This window comes from Hypanus sabinus, chromosome 27, assembly GCF_030144855.1.
Source record: "Hypanus sabinus isolate sHypSab1 chromosome 27, sHypSab1.hap1, whole genome shotgun sequence".
Lineage (NCBI taxonomy): Eukaryota > Metazoa > Chordata > Chondrichthyes > Myliobatiformes > Dasyatidae > Hypanus > Hypanus sabinus.
Window position 1 is genome coordinate 565,284 of NC_082732.1, and position 22,504 is coordinate 587,787.

At 45.3% G+C, this 22,504-nt stretch overlaps 1 protein-coding gene across 2 annotated transcripts in view; it reads left to right on the top strand.

The window, feature by feature from the left end:
• Positions 1-16,884, top strand: part of LOC132381966 (complement C1q subcomponent subunit C-like) — a 32,155-nt gene extending 15,271 nt beyond the window's left edge. For both annotated transcript variants that reach the window (XM_059951669.1, XM_059951668.1), the window contains 2 exons: positions 7,939-8,117; positions 15,243-16,884. In XM_059951669.1, the coding sequence (XP_059807652.1) occupies positions 7,949-8,117; positions 15,243-15,796 (723 nt within the window). In that variant the 5' untranslated portion in view covers positions 7,939-7,948 and the 3' untranslated portion in view covers positions 15,797-16,884. The remainder of the gene's footprint in view (positions 1-7,938; positions 8,118-15,242) is intronic.
• Positions 16,885-22,504: the final 5,620 nt, after the last annotated feature.

The following is a 22,504-nucleotide window of genomic DNA, read 5'->3' on the forward strand; positions in this document are numbered from 1 at the left end:
AAAATTACGATGGATATAGATAGAGTGAGTACAAGCAATCTTTTTCCACTGAGGCTAGGAGAGAAAAAAGCCAGAAGACATGGATTAAGGGTGAAGGGGGAAAAGTTTAAAGGGAACATTGGGGGGGCTTTTTCATACAGAGAGTGGTGGGAGTGTGGAATGAGCTGCCAGATGAAGTGGTAAATGCGGGCTCACTTCTAACATTTAAGAAAACTAGGACAGGTACATGGATGAGAGTTGTATGGAGGGATACGACAGGTCAGTGGGACTAGGCAGAAAAATGGTTCAGCAAAGCCAAGGAGGGCCAAAAGGCCTGTTTCTGTGTTGTAGTGTTCTATGGTTCTATAACCTTATTTCTCTTGCAAAAGTCTGCCATCTCCCTTTCTTATTCCTTAGTTCCAAACTCAGTTGATGAGTCCTCCAGTCTGTCCTGTCTGAGCACTGCTGATGTTTTTCTTGACAAGTAATGCCAACCCTTCCCCTTTAGTACTTCCTCTCTATCATGCCTAAAACAGAACACCAAGAGACAGAGCTGCCAGTCCTGCCCCTCCTGCAGCCAGTTCTCTCCAATATTTACAATGATGTGCTGATCCATGCCCTAAGCTCAACTGCCTTACCTACAATACTCCTTAGAGTGAAACAGACACACAAAATATTAGCCCCTCCATGCTCAACCTTTTGGTTCCTGTAAGCTTAACATTTACAGTACCTTCTCCACAACCACTCCACTAGCTGCCTTGGTACTCTTGTTCCCATTTCCCAGTAAGTGTAGTTTAAACCACTTGAAGCAGCATTCTCAAGGATATTAATCCCCTTCAAATTCCAGTGCAAACCACTCCATTTGCACAGATCCCTGGAAGAGAGCACAATGAAGCCTCTCTTCCTGCACCATCTCCTTAGCCACATGTATTGCACTATTTCTGACTTCACCATCATATCACACTCACGCTGTAGTCCTTACCGTGAGCCACCAGTGTACTGTCATAGCTGTCTGGTACACAGAGATGCATAGGGGCACTGAACACAGGCTAGTTCCATCATTCTACATCATTCTCTTCACTGCCTGCCCCTCACATTCTCCCCTAGCATCATCTCTCAACAGTCTTTCCAGTCACAGTTTCACTTGTTGTTTCTTCAGATGTTATCTTGTTAACCTCCCCCAGTGAATCAGCATGGAAATGCCATTTGGCCCAACTTGTCCATGTCAACTGAGCTGCTCCATCTGCCCAATTCTCCCTACCCTTATATTTCCCTAGAGGGCTTTTGAATGTGCTGACCTCAATGATATTTCTGGCAGTTCATTCTCAAATATGCATCATCCTTGACTGAAGAAACTGCCCAATGTGCCTTTTAAATCTCATGCCTCTGATTTTAAACCCATGCCCTCTAGTTTTTGGCACCCACACCCCGGAAAATAGATGGCATCCTTTCATCCAGTGCTCTTCATGAACCTCTATCAGATCACCCCTAAATCTCCTACAAGCTTTTTGCTAGTCACAACCTACATACCCAGCTGGCTAAGATTCCCTTGTAATTTATTATAGCCTTCTACACTATCTACAATACCATCAACTGTATTTTCGTATCATCTGCATACTAACATGCCTTGTACATTCCCATCCAACTTGTTTCTATCAATTATGATCCCCTGTGGCACATGACTTAGACACAGGCCTCCAGTCTGAGAAACAACTTTCAACCATCACCCACTGAACCAGTTATGAATCCAATCCATTTCTTCCCTGGATCCCATGCAATCTATGCTTCTGGATTAACCTGCTGGGCAGGACCTTGTCAACAGCCTTGCAGAAGTCCATATAGACAACACCAACAACTCTACCCTCATCTACTCTATTGGTTACCTCCAGGAGATTTTTTTTCCAGACATGGCTTTCCTTACAATGTGGTGCAGATTATCCTAAATCAGACCATCTCTCTAAATTTGGTTGATCCTAACTCATAGAATCTCTTCCAGCAATTGAACCACCACTGATGTCAGATCCACTGGCCTGTAGTTTCCTAGCTTGTTCTTGCTACCCTTTTGAAAAAAATGATACCATTTTCCTGCTGTTCTTTCTCCTGATTTCCTTAAACCTGTGTTCCTTAGATTTAAACTGCTTTGGGAAGTAAGTTTACTTTGGCACGACCCTATCATTAAACATCTTTACTTCCCCCCCCCCCCCCATTCTCTGTAGGGATCACTCACTCTGTGATTCCCTTTTCCATTTTTCCCTTTCCACTGAACTCCCTCCTGGCAGTTCCTCCTGCCTTCGAGCAGAATAAGTTCTACAACTACCCATTCACCTTCTCCCTCACTACCATTCAGGGCCCCCAAACAGTCCTTCCAGGTGAGGCAACACTTCATCTGCAAGCCTGTCTGGGTTATCGTCTGCATTCAGTGCTCCCAGTGTGGCCTCCTCTACATTTGTGAGACCTGACATAGATTGGCAGACTGTTTTGTTGACCACCTTCAGTCCATCTGCAACTTGCAGAATTTCATGGTGGCCAACCATTATAATTCCAGTCCCATTCCCATTCTGACATATCAATGCATGGCCTTCTCCACTAACACAATGAGGCCAGTCTCAGGATGGAGGGTCATTACTCATATTTCCATTCCATCTGTGCAGCTTCCAATGTGACCAGATAAACATCGATTTCTCTAACTTCTGTTAGTTTATCCCCCCTCTGCTCTTTTTCCATTCTCTATTTTGGCTATCCTCTTACCCCTTCTGTTCTCCTCACCTGCTTATCACCTTCTTCCTTTTCTTCCATGGTCTGCTCTCCATCTCCTATCAGACTCCTTCTGCAGATCTTTACCTTTCTCACCTACCACTTCCCAGCATCTCACTTCATTCCTTCCTCCTCCCATGCACCCTCATACCTACCCACTCTGTTAGTTTCACCTACCACATTCTAGCCTCCCACTACTTCCTTATTCTGGCATCTTCCCCCTTCCTTTCCAGTCTTAATGAAGGGTCTCAGCCCAAAATGTTCCTCTCCACAGATAACACACACAAAATGCTGGTAGAACACAACAGGCTAGGCAGCATCTATAGGGAGAAGCGATGTCGACGTTTTGGGCCGAGACCCTTCGTCAGGAAGGAAAGATAGTAAGAGATTTGAAAGTAGAGGGGGGAGGGGGAAATGCAAAATGATAGGAGTAGACCGGAGGGGGTGGGATGAAGCTAAGAGCTGGAAAGGTGATTGGCGAAAGTGATACAGAGCTGGAGAAGGGAAAGGATCATGGGATGAGAGGCCTCAGGAGAAAGAAAGGGGGAGGGGGGGGGAAGCCCCAGAGGGAGATGGAGAACAGGCAAACAACTAAGTATGTCAGGGATGTGGTTTTCCTGTATTGAGTATATTAAAAAAGCCTTATCCAAAGTTATCCAGGTCCTGGCGAAAGGTCTCGGGCCAAAACACCGACAGAGCTTTTTCCTATAGATCCTGCCTGGCCTGCTGTGTTCCACCAGCATCTTGTGTGTGTTGTTTGAATTTCCAGCATCTGCAGATTTCCTCGTGTTTCCTCTCCACAGATGCTGCCTGACCTGATGTGTGTTACTCTGGATTTGCAGCATCTGTAGAATCTCTTGTGCTCTATTTACTCTGCTTAGAATTTTACACATCTCAGTAATTAATCCCTTCAACCTCTTTTCCAATGAAAGCTCACCAGCCTGTCCATCATTACCATTTCCTATTTCTTGCAATGTCCTCCTAACTCCATTCCCAGTGTTGAGTTGAGGCCTCCATTGGTCAAGGCTGACAATGGATGTTGCATCACAGTAGTCTAGATACACAAGGCAGGGCAGCATGACATAGAGAGCAAGCTCCCATCCCCCCACCTCCACACACCCGTGGAACCCAAAGGAATGGTAGAGAATGACAGATACAGTTTGGCATCAGAAGCTTCACAGAAGTTGCCGGTCTGCCTTAGGGACTACAGCTTTGGATTTTTCTCTCTGGGTTTACTCCTGAGGCCTTGCCTGTGAGTGAGTGTAGCTGCAAGGAAACAGAGGTTTGAGATCAGAGTTTTCCTCCTCCTTGGTGAGGTGCCAACCATAGCTGGCTAGCCCCATCTGCCTGAAGCGACTGGTTCTAAGGCACCAGTGACCCATCTTTTCCCCTTCTCCTGTCAGTAGAAACCATCCTGCCAAGCTTAGTAGCTAAGCCATACGTAGAGGCCAGGAGCTGGACTTGGTTGTCAGGGGTTATTTGAGGTGCATGCTATTGTGAACATTGAATAGGTAGTGTGAGCTTGTCACCACCACCACTCCTGGCTATAACAACCTTAAAGAATCCAGTGTACACATCTATGGTACACACCATGATGCTCAGGAACTGTGGTGTCTGTTTCTTTGCCCCAAATTCTGTCCACACTTTGTGGAACTGCAAGAGTTCAGATGTCTTGGAGAATCTCTGTACTAAATTGGCATTAGTTATATAAGCCTTGAATTAGACAGTCAAAGGGAAACCAGATGAAGCCAAACACCCAGCAAGAAACTCTGCAGCCTGGCAGATTTGTGAATTGTTCTCCATTCCTTCCTCTTATTCTTTTGATCTTTAATGGTGGTTAGTAGTTGAACTTAAAGGTGCATTACTGCCACCAACTGGACTGGAGTGGAATGTAGAAAACTGGGAAATAAAACCCCTACTAGTTCTTTATCAAATGAAAACTACATTATTCCAAAAAGACCTATATATTGTAAATAATTAAAGACAATATTGTGAATTAAATTAAAGCCACTTCCATAACTTAAGGTTTTTAAATAAAAACCATCAACCCCTGAAGATCATAGTGAAGCCTGCATTTGATTTCTTTCAACCTTATATGCTTTACACTGTAATAAAATGTGTTCAACTGTTTAACAAAGATGACAAAACCTACACTCCCCAGTGATGTTTTACAAGATATATGGAATAATTAAGCATAGTATGCCCAATTCTCAGTCAAGTCAAAATAATTCCTTCCCTTCTTGTTTTACCCTCTTCTCTCATCAACCCAGCAGTTTTATGGTCTCTCTAAGTGTGTCTCACCTTATGCCCATTATCCCACGAATCTTGCCATAATCCCCTAATTCTTAACCCCACCAATGCTTTAGCTTCTGATTTGCTAAGTGGAAGGTCTATACCTACAGATGAGCTCTTAACAGCCTTTTTGGCCAAACGATCAACCTGGTCATTCTCTTCAACATCTCTATGTGCAGAGACCAATAAGAAGACATGTAAATCCATACTTTGAATATGAAATAAAGTTTGAAGAGCTTCCAGCAGTAAATCTGACCTACTGCTAGAAAGCCCTGTTTTAAGACTAGTTAAAGCTGAAAAAGAATCTGAACAAATACAACTACAAGGACAAATTTCCTCCACCCACTTTAAGCCCAAACTGAAGGCAATCAATTCTGCTGTACACAGATAAACAGCTAGTAAGGTTTTTCTTTATTGTTACCTGATTTTCGGGCACAAAAAAAAACAGGCACACCAACATTCCCTGTAAAATTATCTTTTGATCTATCAGTAAAAATGATTAACATATCACAATAATGTTCCTTAACATACTGATGAACCAACAGATTCTCAGGCATTTCAGGACCTTGGACTTCATTAAGTCATGCAACCTAAAATCAACTAAAGTTATTGGAAAAGATCAAGGTAGGGTCACCAAGAAAGCTACACTGGGACATATTGTATAATCCAACAAACCCACATTCCTAGTGTGATAAGAACCCAGCCACCCAAATCGAAAAACTTTTCTTGTGTTGTTCCCAACAATCTACCAACACTCTTTCAACAAAGTGATCATTTCTCCGTCCCCTCAAATTAATCTAGTATGTTCAACTTCAGCCTCCACAACTGTAACAGGAGACTACCGTACTACACCACAACACAGTCTTAAAGCCTGTGCTTGTATCACATCTGAACATTTTAAATTTGAAGATGAAGCTGATCCAAAAGCAAACCAAGTACAAAGCTATTACACAAATATAAATGGTCAACAAAAATTTTCCTGTAGCACCCCAAGAATACCCACATAGACACCCGAGGTGTCTAATAAGATTTTAAGCTCTTTATACTTATCAGTTATTTTACTGATATGGTGCTTCTGTATCAGCTTATTATCCAGCCACATACTAAGAAATTTTACCACTGACATTTCTTCAAGAGTTTGACCATTTAACTTGGACAGGAAAGGACTGGAGGGTTATGGGCTGAGTGCAGGTCGGTGGGGCTAGGTGAGAGTAAGCGTTCCGCATGGACTAGAAGGGCCAAGATGGCTTGTTTCCATGCTGTAATTGTTATATGGTTATAATTTCAAATCAAGTTCAGGTCTATTGATCCTCTTTCTAAAATACATAATGTGTTATAGCTACTGAAAGCTGAAGACTCCATCTATTCTTCAAAGACATGGAGAAGCTTTGTATCTTGAAAACTGTGACATACAATCTGCCCTCCTCAACAGTGAGAGATGGTTCCTTATATAAAATGGTGTAGTATTTGCATATAACCTACGCACATCCTCCTGTATACTTTAAATCATCTCTAGATTACTTATAATATCTAATACAATATAAATGCTATGTAAGTAGTTGTTATACTGTATTGTTTAGAGAATAATGACAAGAAAAAAGTCTGTACATGTTCAGTACAGACGCAACCACTGTAGCTCTTCTGGGAATGCTGATGCTGCCTCGGCATCAGCTGATCCCGATTCTCCTGTGATCTTTAAGTTCTTGAAGCTGTAGAGCTTTACATAGCTAGCCAGCCATCCCTTACTAGCCTTAAACTCCTTCGTCTTGCTTCCAACACAAGTAGCGAATGAATGAGACGCGAGACGAACAATGCTCAATTTCCGGGTTTTCCCGATCCGCGGTTGGTTGAATCCACATATGCGGAACTCGTGGACAATAGACAATAGGTGCAGAAATAGACCATTCGGCCCCTCGAGTCTGCACCGCCATTCTGAGATCATGGCTGATCATTCACTATCAATACCCAGTCCCTGCCTTGTCCCCATATCCCTTGATTCCCCTATCCATCAGATATCTATCTAGCTCCTTCTTGAAAGCATCCAGAGAATTGGCCTCCACCATCTTCCGAGGCAGTGCATTCCACACCTCCACAACTCTCTGGGAGAAGAAGTTCTTCCTCAACTCTGTTTTAAATAACTGACCTCTTATTCTCAATCCATGCCCTCTGGTACTGGACTCTCCCAACATCTGGAACATATTTCCTGCCTCAATCCTATCAAATCCTTCAATTATCTTAAACGTTTCAATCAGATCCCCTCTCAATCTCCTCAATTCCAGTGTGTACAAGCCCAATCTCTCCAATCTCTCTGCGTAAGACAGCCCTGCCATCCCAGGAATCAACCTAGTGAATCTACGCTGCACTTCCTCAATTGCCAGAATGTCCTTCCTTAAACCTGGAGACCAAAACTGTACACAATATTCCAGGTGTGGTCTCACCAGGGCCCTGTACAAATGCAAAAGGACATCCTTGCTCTTGTATTCAATTCCCCTTGTAATAAAGGCCAACATTCCATTTGCCCTCTTCACTGCCTGTTGCACTTGCTCATTCACCTTCATTGACTGATGAACTAGGACTCCTAGGTCTAGAACTAGGATAAGGAGAGCCAACTGTAATTCATTTCTATGGCTCAAGTCTGGACTATTTATTGCATGGCTGTATCTTATTAACACATTTATGTGCTTGCTATCTTGTATGTGCTCTATGTGCTTTTTGTGGTATATGATGGTTGATACTGTGTATCCTACCTTGGCCCCGAAGTAACACTGTCTCGTTTGGCTATATTCATGGGTAATCTTGTATAGTTAAATGACAACTAAACTTGAATTTAATTGATTTTCATGATATGATTTTAGATAATTGCGCAGTAAGTTCTTTCACCTCTTGAGGTTTCTTGGTCTCCTCCAACTTTAGACAATACAACATGGAATCCAGATGTATTACGCCGATGCTGCTATTGGTACTGCTGGGATTATTGGTATCTAGTTCAGAAACAAATTCAGGAATTCCTGGGATACCTGGATCTCATGGAGTACCAGGAACGCCTGGCAGAGATGGCAGAGATGGTCCAAAAGGAGCAAAAGGAGAACCAGGTAAAATGTGAAATAATAAAACCTCTCTGGGTTGGGTATGTCATTACAGAGAATTCATCCCATGAGTCCCTTCCAATGGTCGGAGTTGATCATTGATGTTGTGTCCCAACTTATAGAATATGATACACCAGGAGGGTATTATGACATGGAGAGCAAGCTGTTGTCCATTTAACAGGCTCCCCACCTCCATGCAGCAGATCAACCAAAACAAACAGCAGAAACCATTACAGTTTGGCGTCAGTGATGTCAAAATAACTGTTGGTCAACGTTGAACTCAATGTTGCGATTCTAACTCCAGAATTTTCTTCAAGGTTTACTCCTGAAACCTTCTCTATGAGTGGGTAAAGCAGCAAAGCAGTGAAGGTTTGAGATTGGTGTACTCCTCCTCTTAGAAGAGCTGCCCTCTTGATGAGGTTTTAAGCAACTGGTTTTAAGACACCAGTAATCTATCTTTGCCGCTTCTCCCTTCAATAGAAATGATTCTGCTGGGCTGCACGAGAGCCAGGAGCTGCACTTGGTTGTCAGAGGCTAATTGAGATGCACACCATTGGGAGTATTTAACAGGTAGTGGGAGTTTAACCCAACCACCACACTGCCCCACACCAGCTATAACAACCCTAAGGATCCACATTAAAAAACACAGCAGGAAAGAGATGGAGCTCACATCATATGCTGTAGAATTACAAACACAGGTTTACATCTGTGTCTCTGTTCACGTACGTTAAAACTAACCTCACTCTCCAGGACCACCAGCACCATTCTGATGTCAGTATTTACATGCTTCAATGATATAAAGAGGGGAAAAAGGAAAACTTCACAAACACCACACAGCACATACCCAATATCCCAGAACTCACACAACTCAAAATACATACAATCAACATCTTCACTCAGCACCTCAGATCTACACATCACACCTCGCCCCTCCCACCTCATAACTCACATCTAAAACCCCATACCTTAAATCTCACAGCTCATACCTCAAACCTGACACCACACAACTCAACACCTCACACTTCACACCTCATAACTAACACCTCACATCTTACATTACAGAGCCTCAATTTCCACACCCACACTGACATTTTCACAAACACACCGTACATTAACCAAACCACACACACATTACACTGACCAATTCCCACCCACACCCCACACTGAACAAACCACACTCCACATTCACCAATTCGCATCAAGACCCACAACCCAAACTGTCCAAACAACACCCACACCCACCGATCCATACCCAGACCCCACACTGACTGATCCACACCCACACCCTACTTTCACCAATCCATGCTCCATACCCACATTGTTCAAACCACACCCAGACCCCACACTGACCGATCCACACCCACACCCTACATTCACCAATCCACACCCAGACCCCACACTGACCGATCCACACCCACACCCTACATTCACCGATCCACACCCACACCCCACACTGACCGATCCACACCCACATCCATACCCTACACTCACCAATCCACACCCACACTCACCAATCCATGTTCCATACCCAAACTGTTCAAACCACACGCACACCCCACACTGACCGATCCACACCCACACCGACCGATCCACACCCACACTGACCGATCAATACCCACACCCCACGCTGACCAATCCACACCCACACCCCACACTGACCGAACAATACACACACACCACACTGTCCCATCCACTCCCACATCCTACACTGACCATTCCACACCCACACCCCACACTAACTGATCCACACCCCGCACTGACCAATCCACACCCCGCACTGACCAATCCACACCCCGCACTGACCAATCCACACCCCGCACTGACCAATCCACACCCCGCACTGACCAATCCACACCCGCACTGACCAATCCACACCCGCACTGACCAATCCACACCCGCACTGACCAATCCACACCCGCACTGACCAATCCACACCCGCACTGACCAATCCACACCCGCACTGACCAATCCACACCCGCACTGACCAATCCACACCCGCACTCCAAACTGACCAATCCGTACCCACACCCACACTGTCCAAACCACACCTACACCCCACACTGACCGATCCACACCCACTCCAAACACTGACCGATCCACACCCACTCCCCACACTTACCGATCCACACCCACTCCCCACACTTACCGATCCACACCCACTCCCCACACTTACCAATCCACACCCACATCCTACACTGACCATTCCACACCCACACCCCACACTAACCAATCCGTACCCACACCCACACTGTCCAAACCACACCTACACCCCACACTGACCAATCCACACCCACTCCCCACACTGACCATCCCAACACCCGCACCCCACACTGACCATCCCAACACCCGCACCCCACACTGACCGATCCACACCCCACACTGACCATTCCACACCCGCACCCCACACTGATCATTCCACACCCGCACCCCACACTGACCGATCCACACCCCACACTGACCATTCCACACCCGCACCCCACACTGATCATTCCACACCCGCACCCCACACTGACCGATCCACACCCCACACTGACCATTCCACACCCGCACCCCACACTGATCATTCCACACCCGCACCCCACACTGACCAATCCACACCCCACACTGACCATTCCACACCCCACACTGACCATTCCACACCCCACACTGACCATTCCACACCCCACACTGACCATTCCACACCCACTCCCCACACTGAACATCCCAACACCTACTCCCCACACTGACCGATTCACACCCACACTGACCATTCCACAACCGCACCCCACACTCCACACTGACCAATCCACACCCCACACTGACCGATTCACACCCGCACCAACACTGACCATTTTACACCCACTCCCCACACTGACCATTCCACACCCGCAACAACCCTGACCGATACACACCCACTCCCCACACTGACCAATCTACACCCACTCCCCACACTGACCGATCCAAACCCACTCCCCACACTGACCATTCCACACCCACACCCCACACTGACCAATTCACACCCGCACCAACACTGACCGATACACACCCACTCCCCACACTGACCAATCCACACCCACTCCCCACACTGACCAATCCACACCCACTCCCCACACTGACCAATCCACACCCACTCCCCACACTGACCAATCCATACCCACCCCCCACACTGACCAATTCACACCCGCACCAACACTGACCAATACACACCCACTCCCCACACTGACCAATCCATACCCACTCCCCACACTGACCGATCCACACCCACTCCCCACACTGACCGATCCACACCCGCACCCCACACTGACCGATCCACACCCGCACCCCACACTGACCGATCCACACCCGCACCCCACACTGACCGATCCACACCCGCACCCCACACTGACCGATCCACACCCGCACCCCACACTGACCGATCCACACCCGCACCCCACACTGATCATTCCACACCCGCACCCCACACTGACCGATCCACACCCCACACTGACCATTCCACACCCGCACCCCACACTGATCATTCCACACCCGCACCCCACACTGACCGATCCACACCCCACACTGACCATTCCACACCCGCACCCCACACTGATCATTCCACACCCGCACCCCACATTGACCGATCCACACCCGCACCCCACACTGACCGATCCACACCCCACACTGACCATTCCACACCCGCACCCCACACTGATCATTCCACACCCGCACCCCACACTGACCAATCCACACCCCACACTGACCATTCCACACCCACTCCCCACACTGAACATTCCACACCCCACACTGACCATTCCACACCCACTCCCCACACTGAACATCCCAACACCTACTCCCCACACTGACCGATTCACACCCACACTGACCATTCCACAACCGCACCCCACACTCCACACTGACCAATCCACACCCCACACTGACCGATTCACACCCGCACCAACACTGACCATTTTACACCCACTCCCCACACTGACCATTCCACACCCGCAACAACCCTGACCGATACACACCCACTCCCCACACTGACCAATCTACACCCACTCCCCACACTGACCGATCCAAACCCACTCCCCACACTGACCATTCCACACCCACACCCCACACTGACCAATTCACACCCGCACCAACACTGACCGATACACACCCACTCCCCACACTGACCAATCCACACCCACTCCCCACACTGACCAATCCACACCCACTCCCCACACTGACCAATCCAAACCCACTCCCCACACTGACCAATCCATACCCACCCCCCACACTGACCAATTCACACCCGCACCAACACTGACCAATACACACCCACTCCCCACACTGACCAATCCACACCCACTCCCCACACTGACCGATCCACACCCGCACCCCACACTGACCGATCCACACCCGCACCCCACACTGACCGATCCACACCCGCACCCCACACTGACCGATCCACACCCGCACCCCACACTGACCGATCCACACCCGCACCCCACACTGACCGATCCACACCCGCACCCCACACTGACCGATCCACACCCGCACCCCACACTGACCGATCCACACCCGCACCCACACTGACCGATCCACACCCGCACCCACACTGTCCGATCCACACCTACACCCCACATTGACCAATCCACACCCACACCAAACACTAACCATTCCACACCCACTCCCCACACTGACCGATCCACACCCGCACCCATACTGACTGATCTGTACCCACACCCACACCCACACTGACCATTCCAAACCCACATCCCACACTGACCAATCCACGCCCACTCCCCACACTGACCAATACACTGTAGACATTGTTCATCTCACACCCATACCCCACACTGTCCAAACCACACCCACACCGACCGATCCACACCCATACTCCACATGACCAAACCACACCAAAATCCCACACTTACCACACCCACACCCTTTACCTACACCCCACACCCATTCTCAACACATTCCACATTCATACCACTTCTCCTGCACTCCACGACCCACTGCATATAGTCCCCACACTAAAGTCAACACACTCCACACCCCAAAATCACAATCTCCACACTTCCCATCCCATCCTCAATGCTGCATGCTCCACTCCCTATACCTCACACCTATATTCCACAGGACAAGCACACACACGCATGCACATATATACACACTCTCAAACACACACACATACGCATATGTACATGTAATGAAAGTCTGAATCGGATTCTGAATTTTAGAGACCTGAAACAGTCTGTTCAATCCAGGCAATAAAGATGTAGAGATCAGAACATCTTGGCTTTCTGAAGCTGAAATTATCAACTTACACCTGAATTTTTATTAGAATTTTCCAAAATCCCAGTCATTCTGGTGTAGATAAATTAACCTGGAATATTAATATCAATTTATTGCAATGTCTGGAGTGGACAGTCCCAGATTAATCCGCATGTCACTCCTATTCCTAGTTTTTCTTATGTCAGTCACTCCTGTCACCACTACATAAGTTGAACCAAAGCTACTATTCAACTCTCAGGACTTTTTCCCCCACAGATGTTCTATTCAGCAGTGCTACAGAGATCCGACCAGATTCCATACCCTCCTTTCTTTGGAAATGCCGTCTGGCCTTCAGCATTTCCAACAACAGGAGCAAGATCTGGTTGGATATGTTACAAACATCCCCAACACAACTACACTTACTGTCATTCAGCAATGGGCCCTGTTCCTCCGCAGTAGATTCCCTCCCTTTCTCACTATCTTTTGCTGTTAGCACAGGGTGACCTAAGCTTCATTCCAACCAGACTTTAAACAAGTCTGGTGCTAAAGCATTGCAGAAGCACCAGATGGGAAGACACTTAATTTGTGTGGCCTCCAATTTCTCAGGTCAATTTGATTTTAATAAAATATTAACAACAACGCATAACTGAACTGATTTGCATGCTTGAAAAATTCCTGCTGGGCAGATCCACAGAGCCATACTGCATGAACACAGACTCTGTCTCGTCAGCACCAAACATCATATTAATCCTAGAGGTGGACACTGACCCAGTCTTTTAAATGGTCATTTAGATATTTCTTCAATGTTGTCAGTGACTGTTTCCACTCCTCTCTTTGGCAACATGTTCCAGGGTGAAACCAAAACCCCTCTGACCCTCTCATAGTCTCTTATCCCTGTTCCTAAATCAATTCCCTTTTATTTCACCCACCTCTAAGTCATCTCTTTACCTGCTCTACTTCAAGGAAAACAAATCTAGCCTCTCCAGTCCCCTCCTCTTAACTAAAACACTTCATGCCAGGCAACATCCTTTGCACCGTTACCAGCACTAATCCAGCTTCACTTTAGTGTGGTGATAATACTGCACACAGCTGAGGTCTGATCTAAGTTTCACAAATTTGGAGCAAAGTCTCACTGCTCTTGTATTCAGTGCTGACCATGTGCCTTATAAACCACTCTACCTGCCTGCGATGAAACCTTCGTAGGTCTTTGGACTTCAGTACTCCCTATGGTCATACCATTCATGGGGTATGTTGCAGTCTCTTTGTTACACCTCATGTTTATCATGGTGAAAAACTATCTGCCACCTCTTAGCCCATCTCACCAACACATCACTGTCAAAGTGCTGCCCACCCTGCATACCCAAATTCAGGGGGATAGTCAGGACTTTACCCATTTCGTGACATCCTAGACCAGTCTCACTGGCACCTCTCTCACCTCAGATACTGACACGTGACTTGTCTCATGTCCTTTGTAAGGAGATGGTGCAATAAAAGTATTTGATCCTGTTCTATAGGGTCATGCATGCTTTGGAATTACAAAACAGAAGACTCTTAATCCCCTGTCCATGAGCCTGTCTAAATGGCTCTTAAACATTGTTTCCACCACCACATCCGACAGCACATTTCAAAATCCCACCGATCTCCATGTAAAAAACTTGCAAAAGTATCTATTTCGAACTTTACTCCTCCCACCTTAAAATGATGGCACTCTAACAGAATCCTCACTTCCCATCAAACATTCATCACAACTTTACAAGTGCTATTCAATACCTGGGTAAGTCCTTGAACATCACAAGAAAGGTTTACATTTATGTAGTATCTCATTACATGATAAAATAATCTCTGAACATATCACATAATCGAATTGGACTGTGCTTCTTAAATATAAACGATCTATTTTCTGGAAAGGGCTCACAGGTTCGGTCAATGCTCGTGGTGAATATGGTGAGAAAGGTAACCAAGGAATGCCGGGCCCAATCGGGAAAAGAGGACGGAGAGGACCAGATGGTGACAATGGAGATCCTGGTACAATTGGAGAGAAAGGGGAGAAGGGAAGATCAGGAGATCATAAGAGCACATTGAAATCGGCCTTTTCCGCTAAAAGGGGTGGGCATGAATACCCACCTCGAGAATCTCCCATCAGGTTCACTAGAATCATCTCCAATGACCAAGGCCACTATGACAGCAGCACGGGTGTGTTCACCTGCAACATAACAGGCCATTATTACTTTGTGTTCCATGCTAGTTCTGATAATGACTTGTGCATGATGATGAAGATGAATGGATTACATAAAGCAGCCTTCTGCAGTCATGGGGACTTTGAACAGGTCAGTTCAGGAGGCATTGTCCTTCACTTGTTGACCAATGACAAGGTCTGGCTTGAAGCAACAGATTACAATGCCTTGATAGGGAAAGAAGACCATGACAGTGTCTTCAGTGGGTTCCTTCTCTTTCCAGACTAAGAATTCAAAGACTGAAGTGAAATCTTTGACCAAATGCTCTGTTGAAAATTATGTGGTTGTCTTTGCCACATAAAACAGTCTATTAAAACTGACCTTTCTTCTCTCGCTTGTGCCTTGTCATTTGACGTGCCACAAATGAGTGTATCAGGCGAACTAACTGTGCTTTGGAGCCATATGTTTCCTGCAAAAGTACAGATTAGTACTGATTCAATATTTCATTGTAAGACACAGATATGCCACTGGGTGTTGTAGACATGCAGGCATTTCTTCCTTACCCTCATTAAATAAGGCATAATTAATCACTAACATGACAAAACCAGAAAACGTTCAGCCACTTTCAGGCAGCCTCAGCCCATATAGGCATCTCTGTCCTTTGTACAGCAGGAGCAGAAGCTACTATGTCTACTCTTATTGCAGTGATTTTTTTTCAGGCCCCATATTTTCCTGGAATCAAATGATGAGGGGTGATTGATAAGTTTGTGGCCTAAGGTAGAAGGAGATGAGTTATATAGCTCTTGTTACATGCATGTGCAGGACAACTCATTCAGTGATTAAGCAGAAACTTTGAAGTTATTAACTCCTCCTTCTACCTTAGGCCACAAACTTATCAATCACCCCTGTTGTGGACACTTTCTGGAGGTCCAGATCTGTATGCTCCATGACCGCTGGACTAAGTGTGTAAATGTAGGAGGGAACTATGTTGAAAAATAAATGTGTTAGGTTCTCTAAAATTGACCTTTCTACCTTAGGCCATGAACTTATCAATTACCCCTCGTACATCACTCAAAAATATTAATAATCTCTCTTTGTTATCCTCCAGCATAAAAAAAATTTTGAAATATTATATCATACACCATATAAAATCTTTTGTTATGTAAAATCTTACTTATTTCAATACTTAAGTTTGAAGGGTCAAAGTATGTCTGACAGTCTAGTTCTCACAAAAAGGTGTTATCTCTCTTACTGTAGTTACAATGCTTAGTACCAAAATCTCTTTCTGCGTATGCAATGTGCAAAAAGGCAATAATAAACTATTGGAACAAATGTCCAATTAAAAAGTTCTTCAACTGAAAATTTTGTTCATTGCCTGATTTTTCTGGTTCCAGTTCACAACCACTTTTGAGATGGCAGATTCAATCATCAGTTAACAATGAAGTGCGTCCATAGGATGAAAACCTGTTACCAGAAAGGACTAGCAACACACACAAAATGTTGGTGGAACACAGCAGGCCAGGCAACATCTATAAGGAGAAACACTGACTTTTTGGGCCGAGACCCTTCGTCAGGACTAACTGAAAGGAAAGATAGTAAGAGATCAGAAAGGACTAATCAGTCTCAAACTGCAAACCAGCAATTATGTGTATATGATTGAGTGTCACACTCTACCTTCTAGAGAAGTGAAATCATTAATGTAATCATTCCCTAATGTGCATCATGTTCACCACAAAGTGTATCCAGTCACAGCCTGGTAGGGCAAAACATAAATATTCACAGTCAATCAGCAATTATCTTCAAAAGCAATGAAGACACATGTCTTATATTGCCAAATATCAGAGATGAGGACACAAAAGAATCTTAAGCTTCTGCACTCCCTATTCCAGCTGAAGCAGCGGAGGCCTATATCTTCAAAACCAAAGGTACAATGGCATTGATAGAAAGCAAAGAAGGTAGCATTGGCATTGCAACGTTTGAACAGTCTCCTCTGGATTGTTGAAGGCTGAGGGAGACGTGATGGGAATTCAGAGAATTACGAGACATAGATTGGGTAGGCAGTCAGTCTTTTCCCAGGATGGAAATATCATATACAAGAGAAGTCAAATACTTGAACTTTAAGGTGAGGGGAAAGATTAAAGGAAGTATGAGACAAATTTTACACAGAAGGTGGTGGGTGCCTGTGGGGGAGGTGGTAGAAGCAGAACTGCTAATAATATGCAAGGTATATAATATGCAAGGTATAAACAGGCTGGGGATGCAGAGATACAAATGATGTGCAGGCAAGTGAGTTTAGATATACTGATATCATGATTAGCAGAGACATGATGAGTTGAAGGGCCTGTACTGCATTATTTTATGCAATATGTAAAAAGAATTAGAATGAAAAAAGTGGATGCTTGTTGCAGCAATGATTCCAAACAAGAATATTGCATCTTTCCAACTTTTACTAGTACTGATTTGCTGTAACAAATCCAGTAATAAACTGAATTTGCAAGTCCATTTATTACTCTAAATAAAAGAAATTCAGAAATTGAATACTGTGATAAAAGACCTAGTTCTAACTTTAATGGTGTACATTTTGTTTTCCACTGTAATGTGAAAGATCCTGGACAGAGTCTTTGTTAGCAGGAGGGGTGGGGTGGTGTTGATAAGCTGGAGCCTGCAGACCCAGCACCCTGGCCTAGTGCCCTTGGCTTCTTCTTGTTCCTGCAGTAACTGAGGTATCCGCACACAGGCCTGATTCGGAATGTATTTCTAAACAACTGCAAGGTCTCAGGAGCATCTCTTGGCAACAACAGAAATCAGCCAAAGCAGTTTCTGCTGCAAAGTATGTCCCAGCCCTCAAAGAAGGAACAGCCATGGGGCTGCTGAAGTGATTGCTGACTGCAAATTGGTGTGCTTAATCCTCAGCAGACATCAAGAACAATTGGGTCACAGTGAGAAAGACTGTAGCAGAGCAACTCTTCCCATTTTTAATTGTAAATGTACTTACTTGACATCCTTAAATTTATTGTCTGTTACCTCACAAATCCAGCTCTTGCAAGCTATTCACAATTTCATTGGTATTGATTTGAAGTTGTCTGCATCTCGTTATGACTGACATGGAAGCACTGCGGCATTCAGAACAACACTGCCACAGGTTAATAAGGCTACCACTCACATGGTTTCACTCTGAATTTCAAAAAGATTTGGCCTTCACTGGAGGAGTTCTGAGAACTGTTAGGAGCAGTCAGCACATCCATCTTCAAATGCAAACAACCTTGCCATGACTTGTTATGAGCTTGTTATGCCAGTCAGGTTCTGGAGTGGCAGACAAACCGTATACCCAGCTGGCAGCTGAGCTCCATTTATTCCTCAGCTCCTTTCTCATTGTCTCACAGGGTCAAAGAACTTCATCTGTGGCAAAGGATTTTTTTATGTCACTGTTCTACAGACCATCTGTTTTCCCTGTTCATTTGCATGAGAGGCACAAGACTATTTGCCTGTATATTGATGGCCAAGTGAGGAAACAGTGACTCACCAGCAGAATTGAACCAATCATCGAGTCTGCAGTCACTTCTGAGCTTGTACACTTCCAATTAAATAAACAATTCTGCATATTCAGTGCACAGCCACAAAATTCTGTCTTCAAACCATTCAAAGTATCTCTATTCAGAAGAGGCACAGAATAGAGGCTTTTCCCTGGGAGGGGATCTCTGAGTTGTTCCAAAAGGGCATTAGAAGAAATTTCTTTAGCCTTTCAGAGGGTGGTGAGTCTGTGGAATTCATTGCTACAGACGGCTGTGGGGTCCAATTCACTGAGTATATTTAGAGTGGAGGTTCGTAGGTTCCTGGTTAGACAGTGTGTCAAAAGTTATGGGGAGAAGGCAGGAGAATGGGGTTGAGGGGGATAATAAATCAGCCATAATGAAATAGAACAGACTCAATGGGCCGACTGGTGTAATTCTGCTCCTAATTCTGTCTTATTAGTAATAGGGATCAGGTTAGTCACATAGGCCTGGTACCTGCTCTATCATTTGCTGACCTAATCCTTGCCCTTGATTCCATTTCACAGTTCCATAACCCTTTATTCCTCTCGAACTGAATACTCATGAGTTCAGCCTTGAATATAACAAAGGAGACAGAATTTCAAGTACACATAGCTCTGAGGATTTCCTAGTCCCATTAGAAAGAGTTTTGGCTTTGGAAGCTGGCAGGAGAGGAATGTTGGATAAGGAAGGCGTGGGACTGGTGCATGGGTAGAGACCTCCAGTCTAACAGATCCATGCTGACCACCTTATCCACCTAGTCCCAATTTTGTGTGTATTTCAGCTCTTACCCTTCAGGCACATCCCCTCCATCTACCTTTCCAAGTGCTTCTTAAATGATGTTTTATACCTGACTCAACCTCTTTTTCTGGCAGCTCAATCCATATACTCACCACCCTGAGCGAAAAAGTTGTCCCTTTTAAGTCTTTTCAACCTAAATCTATAAGGTCTCCCCTACCCTGGGGAAAAGTCTGTCAGCATCTGCCTTATCTATGCCCAAGACCATAAGACCAAAAGATATACAGAAGGTGCAAAATCAGGCCATTTGGCCCATTGAGTCTGCTTCTCCATTTTATCATGGCTGATCCAGTTTCTCTCTCAGGCCTAATATTCTGCCTTGTCCCTGTATCCCTTTATGCCCTGACTAATCAAGAATTTTACAGCCTTTGCCTTAAATATGTCTGATGACTTGACCTCAGCCATCTGTGGCAACATGTTCCACAGATTCACCACTCCCTGGCTAAAGAAATTCCTCCTCATCTCAGTTGTAAAAGGGCATCCCTTTATTCTGACGCTGTGTCCTTTGGTCTTAGGCTCTCCCACCATATGAAACATCCTCTCCACATCCACTCTATCGAGGCCTTTCAACACATGACAAGTCTTTCAATCCCAGAATTATTCTCACAAACCTTTTTGAAACTTCTCCAATGTCAACATATCCTTTCTTTGATGAGCACAAAACTGCTTAAAATATTTATAAAGCCTCAACATTGCATCCTTGTTTTTATATTGTAGTCCTCTCCTCATCACTGACTCAATCTGCAAATTAGCCCTTAGAGAATCCTGCATGAGGACTTCCTTAACAAGCCTCTCATTCTTCAGATTCAGATGCAGTTTATTGTCATTTAGAAACCACAAATGTAATGCAGTTAAAAAATGAGACAATGTTCTCCATTATATCATCACAAAAAAGCACACAACAAAACAGACCACACAAGAAAAAACACATAATGTTTGGTAATCCCCAATCCAGAGTCCGGAGAGGCTGCTGCGTATCGATATCGCGGTACTGCAAACCCAAACCCATCAGACAAGACTACCCAGACACCAAGTCAAGAGACCAGCACTACCAACCAACAAACCAAAAACCTACACAAACCACATACTTATAGTTAACCTCTCCTGCATTCCAAGGAATAAAGACCTACCCTGGCCAACCTCTCCCTTCTACACAGGTCTTCTCATCTTGACAACATCCTCATAAATCATTTCTGGACTCTTTCCAGTTTAATCACATCTTTATTATAACAGTGACCTAATCTGTACACGGTACTCTGGGTGCCTTCACAAATGAGGAAAACAACTGCAACATGATATTACAGCTCAATACACTAACTGATGAAGGTGAATATGCATGGGTATCTTCTGAAGCCTGAGAGCAAATGGCCTGTGAATCACAGTTGTTCTGTAGAACTTCTGATAGATAATCCAGAAGTTAAGGAGATTGTTACGATTAACATCATGCAGATTGAAGAAGTGGATGCAGTATAATCCATCACTTCTCACCTTAAACCTGGGTTGAGGAAGACAGTGGCCTGGGTTCTTAGATTTAAGGACCTGCTCTTAGTCAGAAGAACTTAAGATCATACTTGCTCAGTCTGACTTGAATGAAGAACAACTAGGATATTCTTTGGGGAGACAGATTGTTTCTCAGTGGAGGAGCTCAGAAAGGCTGAAATGGAGATTATTGGTTCTCGCCAAAGAAAGATCACCAGATGAATTCTCCAGTTTGCAAAGAAGAGAAAGTGTGAAAAGGAACAGTCATATTTTCAAGCTTAATCCAGTTCTTGAAGATGGTGTCTTGAGTGTTGGTGGACATCTTAGGAGGGCAGCCATGCCTGAAGACTCTAAACATCCTGTTATACTGACAAAGGACCTTCGTTTCTCAGATCTTATTCTGAGGTATGTACATCAGGAAGTGGAACATGGTCATAACCTGTCATGGGGGGGTGATGGGAGTGGACCCAACAGCAAGACACAGACACTGAACTACCAGGAACAGGACTAGGCATGAGAAGGAAGCAAGGAAAGTGGGGAAGAAAGGAGGCTGGACAAGACACAGGCCCCAGACGAGACAAGGACTCCGGGCCCAGGCTAGGACTTAACAAGGATAGTGGAACCAGGACATAGACCTGGGAACTAGATGTCTGGGCTTGGACTCCAAGCCAGAGACTGGACAAGGACCCAGAACCTGGATCTTGACTCCAGCTCGGACTCCAGAACCAGGCGAAGACAAGACATGGCTATAGGACAAGGAGAGGCACAAGACTGGATGTAAGACTCCTGGACAGGACAAGGGAATCACAGCACCAGGCTGGGAAAGGTACTCCTGGACTGGCACATCAACAAGATGAGAACACAGAGCCTTGGTCAAGGGAGAACAGGAATGCAGAACACAGAGTCAAGGGAGAGACAGGAACATGGAACACAGAGCTGCAACCCCTCCTTGGTTACAGGATGTAGGGCCAGGACTCATTACACAGAACACTGAACACAACAAGACAGTTCCCAATGCTAGATAGCAGCAAAACAGCCAGACCTACCTAGTGAAGGCATGGACATGGACAGACAGTTGCAAATGAGGCAAGGCTCCAGACACAGGCAGGGTGAGGCAAGGCTCCAGACAGAAGGAGGACAGGGTGAGGCAAGGCTCCAGACAGAAGGAGGACAGGGTGAGGCAAGGCTC